We start from the raw sequence: 6,000 nt of genomic DNA, 5'->3' as shown, positions 1-6,000 counted from the left end.
GTTTAGGTACAGGTACACAATTCAGCACAATCTAAGCATAGCAAGTTACCTTTTAAACTAAAAAGGGTATAAACTAATGAATTTTACCTTATGAAAGGGCAATCTAACAAAGCATTGTGACACATACTAGAGGTGGTCATACAGTGAATTTCAATTTGCTCGTTATCAGCTGTTACCTAAATCCAGCTTCTGAGTTTCTGTATATCAAGAATATGGAGCTGTAGTTCCCCACATGCCACTTTTCTTATTGACCACATTTCACACATTCAAGTTTGAATATGATGGTCTTGTAACTTTCTACCAGATTTATTTCACTTCAGAAACATGGAAAACGGGGAGGAGAATCTGTAATACATTATTAAAGTCGTACATAACATCCAAAATTCAGAGATACAGGCTCACCCCAATGCTACAGAAAATGTAAAATGATTTTCAATAGTGCATAAAAGTAGAGATTGTGCTTTTCACTCTAATCCAGGCAAGGAGATTTGTGATTATGTTGGATGTTCTATGGGGGCTGTATGGTTCAGTTGGGGCTGGAATGGGACAAAAGTCATAGAGTTTGATTTTTTTTTTTGAAGGAGAGAGCATAGGCTAGGGTTGGGTGGCGGTAAATGTCTTGTTGGCCTAAGAGGAAACATATTTACAGCTGTTTGGATGTTCCTTGACAGTAAGGCATTTTTGTGCCAGAACAGAGATCTAGGCAGCCTGGTAAAAGGAGAACCTCAGATGTTCCTGGGGACAGAAACAATATAGGAAGATTCCTGGGGACAGAAACAATATAGGAAGAACCACCATCAACTATTAGACCACACTGGGTGATGATAAGTCAAAGCATTGACCTAGTTAATTGTAGTTTAGTTTTCAGCAACAGAAATAATAAAATATTCTGTTGGTTTTATTCAGGAGTGAAAAGCGATCACTAGATTATAAATCAGTTGTGAAGAATTTCATATCTTGCACTTAAATAAAGCATGCTTTTGTTGGGATTGATTTGTTTGTTTGACTATAAGAGTAGATTTGTCTTTTGCTATTCAGGACAGTCTAACATCTGAATTTTATCCACTGGACAATCACTGTTTAATCATCTACTTTTGCTGTAGGTTGCATTGTCTGTTGTAAACTTTGGTTCTCATAATGCCTTAATGTCACTAGCTTGAAGCACTCAGTAGTAGGACCTGCTGTTATATCCCTGTGATGGTACTTACACAATGTAATCTTATCACCTCTTTTTCTGAAAAGCTGGATAGATTGGGCACCTGAAATCTCTCCCCGGAGAGGAATTACTTCAAATTGGTTTTAGGATTTCTTTCATAACCTTCTCTAGTATTTCAACATCCTTTTTAAAATGCAGATACTAAAACTGGACTGCTTCCAATATCTGCCTCACTGATGCTTCATGCAGAGAGAAAATCACTTCCCTACTCCTATTTGTTATTCCTCTGAAACATCTGAGAATAGCTGCATCCTCTTTAGGCCCCTTTTCCCTTGGAGTATAGTGTGATTCCTTCCTACTCTGACCCCCAAATCCCTCCCTGTGTGCAAAGTAAACCACAGACTTCCCAGTTCTGCTCCAGGTGGCCAGCAGTTTTGGTCACCTGGATTCACATTTTTGCATCAAGCTCTATTAAAACATGTTCTGTTTCAAGTGTTTCGACTAAGCTCGTCTTATCTGGTCCTTCATAGGTGTAATTAGAATGTCACGTAGCACTGAATAATACGCTTTTCAAAAACCTGCTGTGGCCATGGCTGTGTAACTTCACCAGCCACACCGAGAGTTTCCTCAGAAAACCATGAATCATGTTGGCTTGGCAGGCCACTTCCCATAAACACAAACTTCATCCATACATTGGAGTTTTTCCTCTCTTGTTTTTCTTGGGGTTGGTTAACATTAAGCGAAACTACCTGGTCACCATAATTCATTTTTTCCAGGTCTTATCAGGAAACTGAATGCCCAACCTGTCAAGATTTTCCTGTTGTGCCCAGATTTACTTGTAGTAGTGTCAGAGAGGTGGTTATTCTCTCCATCTTCCTGCCCACTCTTTTGGGATTCATATATGCCATTTTTCTGGGTCTGCTGGTTTTTGTATGTTCTGAGGAGATACTGCTGCTTCTCTCTTTTATGAGTCAATAATCTGGCAAACATGTCCTCCATTTCCTTCCAAATGTGAACATGAAATGTTTATTGATCATTTATACCTTTTTTTTTTTTTTTAGGACTTCTTACTCTTCCAAATATACAGAGGCTTTATTTGCCATAGCCCATCCAGGGCTTTTGCTTCCCTCGTGAAATCTCAACACTTTCCAGTTAATGTTGATTGCCATCAACTTTCGTCTCTCAATGTTAATTCTATGTGGTATTTTTTTTCTTCTCAGTTGCTGGTTTCACTTCTCCAGCAATGAGCTTTCAAGGAAAGTTGTCCTCTTGTTTGACAGCAGACTTTTTGGCAACCCACTGTGTTTCCTGTAAACTTCTTTATTTTACTTCCGTATTCACCTGTACATGTTTCTCTCAAATTCACTTTTTTTCAGCATCTCTCTGAGTGTGTAAATTATGGTTAAGACTGTAATCTGTTCACCTACATCAGTGGCACCTATGAACATAAAATGTAAACAGGCAAATCCTGACACTAGTGATGTACTCAGGAATGGTAATTCTAGCAGCAGACTTTAGTAACAAAGGGGCTAAAGCAGGCAGGATCTATTTATCTTGTGCAACCTCCTTTTGTTACTGAACATACTTATGGAAAAGCAGAATTTTTGCTACTTGCTTGCACTGTGATAGAGTCAGTTCTGGTGTGACCTTCTTGAAAGGCATCCAAGTCCTGGCCAAAATTCTTTTGGGGTGTTTTGTAACAAATAAAGTCACCAAATCTGGATTTTCACTGAGCCGAAATTAAACTATTCCTTTCTGCCTGTCCATAGAGTATTCGAGTATTCCCAGAGAGTGGATTTGTCATTCTTTGAGGTTTCACTTTTGAGGTTCTCCATGTTCCTTTGAGTCACACGCTCGATTTTGGTAAGCGTGCCTGTCATTATCAGCCAGAAACGTATAGGAAGTACTGTTTTCGGTTTGTGTTTTAAAGCTTGATAAAAAGCAATTATCCATCCCTCTGACCGGAAGCATAAAGCAGTAGGAGCTGCGTGGCATAACTGCACTATGACGTTCAAGTTATAATATGTAAGGCTCTCTAACTCATCCTGCAGAGGTCAGGAAGGGAGCCGGGGAAAATCAAAGTTAAAACCAGGAATCGGAGTGTGACCGACTTAACTCTCGGGGAGAACCGGCGGCTCCTCCGGCAGGTGGCGCTGCGAGCGCTGCGAGCGCTCCTCCCGCACCCGGCGGCCCCGCCGCCCCGCAGCCCGGGGAGCACAGCGCAGCCCCGCCGGCGGGACGCGCCGGACCTCCGCAGGGGCCGCGCACGGAGCGGGAGCGGCACCGGCACCGCGCCTTTGTGCGTGTGGAAACACCCCCCTCCTCTCTCCTCCGCGCCTTACCCCGCCAGCGCGCTGGGCTGCCAGCAGCAGCGAGGGACGGGAGAAACGGGCAGGAGGAAGCTGAGGGAGAGGGGAGGGCGGGGACGGGGCGAGCGCGAGGAAATCAAACGGGCCCGGCATGAATTAGGCAGCGGGAAGGGCTCCTTCCCGCGGCTTCCATCCCTCCCTCTCCGTTCCCGCACGGCGAGAGCAGCGCCGCCCCGCGCGGCGCGGGTGCGCGCACACACCACACGCACACACAGCCCCCCCGCACACGCACGCACACCACAGAGCCCGGCGGGGTGGGCCGGGCCGGGCCGGTTTGGGGGGGGCCCGTCAGATGAAGATGGCAATGTCTGTGATCCAAGCGTGCCGCAGCCTGGCTCTCTCAACATGGCTGCTGTCCTTTTGTTTCGTGCATCTGCTGTGCCTGGACTTCACCGTGGCCGAGAAGGAGGAGTGGTACACGGCCTTCGTCAACATCACCTACGCCGACCCGGCGGCCGGCAGCGCCGAGCTCCGCAGCGAGAAGAGCGAGTGCGGGCGCTACGGCGAGCAGTCGCCCAAGCAGGACGCCCGCGGGCAGGTGGCCCTCTCCGCCTCGCCCGCAGACCGCTACGCGTGTGACCCCGGCACCCGCTTTAACGCCCCGGCGCCGGGTAAGAGCTGGGTGGCCCTCATCCCGCGGGGCAACTGCACCTACAAGGACAAGATCCGCCACGCCGCCGCCCAGAACGCCTCCGCCGTGGTCATCTACAACATGGGCTCCAGCAACGCCAACGAGACCATCACCATGCCCCATGCAGGTGAGCACCGCCACCCTGCGTGTGCTTCGTGGGTGCACCCCGAGGTCTAGGCTGGGTGGACAAGTGGGCCCTGTTTTACTGCATGTGCAGCCTGCTCTGCTGCCCCACATCCTTTGGGATGGGAGCTGACTGGGGGGGAATGTTGTTCTCACACCTCCTGGCAGGGAGCAGGAGAGGCTATGGGCCTCGCTGGGCAGTGCGTGCCCATCCCTGGGGCTGTGGAGCACCTCTCCATGCTGCCATGGCAAAGGATGGATGTGCTCCTGGAAGCAGTACATGCTTGGTGCTCCAGGGGTGAAAAGTTTGGGAGATGTAAAGTTTTGGTCTAGTTGGAGGAATGGATGGGACCCTGCGCCCGCTGTGGGGCACCGATGTTTTGTGGTGTCCCGAGGATCTTCCTCAGGCAGGTGCTGTGTGGGATCAGGTGTGATTCAGATTGAGACCTTTGGGAGAAAAGCATGATGTTTATGGTGCAGGCTTGTCAGGATGTGCGATAGAGCAGGGAACACGGTGTCCACTGTGCTGCCTGTGATAGTGTTAAAACTGTGGGATCTAGTAGGGATGCCAAGTATCTGATTTGGTGAGAACATGAGGTATTTTGTCCAATGAGCTTGTTGGGGAGGATGTAGAGGGTGTTCGCTCCCCCAGGTGAATGCTCTGTTGGAGTTTGCGTTCAAGTCCCAACATGCGCTCATCAACTAGAACCAAGCAGAGATCCACTATCAGAAACAACCCAAACCTGATATTATGCCCACCAAAACCCCCGCTGGTTTTGTAACAGTGTTTCATCTGAAATAATGTTGGTTTAAAAACAGATCACCAGATTTGTATTTAGGGATGGTGTTTTCTGCCAGGGGTCACTGGTCTTTTATAGAAGCAGCCTAAGCCACGGAGACTAAAATGCCACCTATTGTGAAATCTCTGTTTGGTTTGCATCCAGTAATTTATCATGCCCAGCTGTTTCATGCTAGTTGAATCTTAGCAGAGTTGGGGGTAAATTGAAACACAGAAAGGCTGCAAACCAGGAGGTTATTCTAATGACTTTTTAAATTTCCACAATAAACCAGATAGCATGAATGTGCTGAAAAAACGTTTGTTGCCTTACTATAGTGCTATATAATACTGTTGATGCAAAAGAAATGCTTCTGAATCCTCTTGTATTCAGCCTCTTTAAGAGATTAACCATTTATTTGAGCAAAGTCATGCCTCTCTGGTAGGTTTGGTGGAAAATGGGATTTTTTAGTATTTTCCGATGATTTTGTGAGACAAGCAACTCGTAACCTCTTGAGCTTCTTAAAACTCTGCTTTATAACCTGCACATGGTTTAGTAGCTGTTCAGATTATACTTCTTGGTACTTTAAGTGTCACAGATTATATACTAAGTAGTATAAAGTAGTAGGAGCTTGGCATACTTATGCACCCTTACAGTAAAGCTCAGTCTGTTTCAAAAGTTAAGATGCATTGCTTGTTCTCATCATAGTGAGTTTCTCTAGAACTGCCAACATGTTGGATCAATTAATGGTTTGCCTGTTTCTCAAGTATGCACTGAGCTGATTTCCCACACAAATGGTGTTTTATTAAGAAACAGTGGGAGTAAAAAATGTGTGTAACCTTTTAAAATGTTGGTGCTTTTGTTTGTTTTAAAGTCTAAAATGAAGTAAGCAGGGAATCTTTCTTACTAAAGTGGCCTCAGCTTTTGAAAATACAAAACACTCTA

At 46.2% G+C, this 6,000-nt stretch overlaps 1 protein-coding gene across 1 annotated transcript in view; it reads left to right on the top strand.

The window, feature by feature from the left end:
* The first annotated feature begins 3,380 nt into the window (after nt 1-3,380).
* The window catches only part of RNF150 (ring finger protein 150), a 125,558-nt gene continuing 122,938 nt past the window's right edge, over nt 3,381-6,000 (top strand). The window contains exon 1 of the mRNA XM_065687677.1: nt 3,381-4,283. Coding sequence (XP_065543749.1) covers nt 3,818-4,283 — 466 coding nt within the window. The 5' untranslated portion in view covers nt 3,381-3,817. The remainder of the gene's footprint in view (nt 4,284-6,000) is intronic.

Source organism: Lathamus discolor, chromosome 1 (assembly GCF_037157495.1).
Source record: "Lathamus discolor isolate bLatDis1 chromosome 1, bLatDis1.hap1, whole genome shotgun sequence".
NCBI classification, from domain to species: domain Eukaryota; kingdom Metazoa; phylum Chordata; class Aves; order Psittaciformes; family Psittacidae; genus Lathamus; species Lathamus discolor.
Note: the sequence above shows the minus strand (reverse complement) of the source record. Positions and strands in the feature narration are given on the sequence as shown.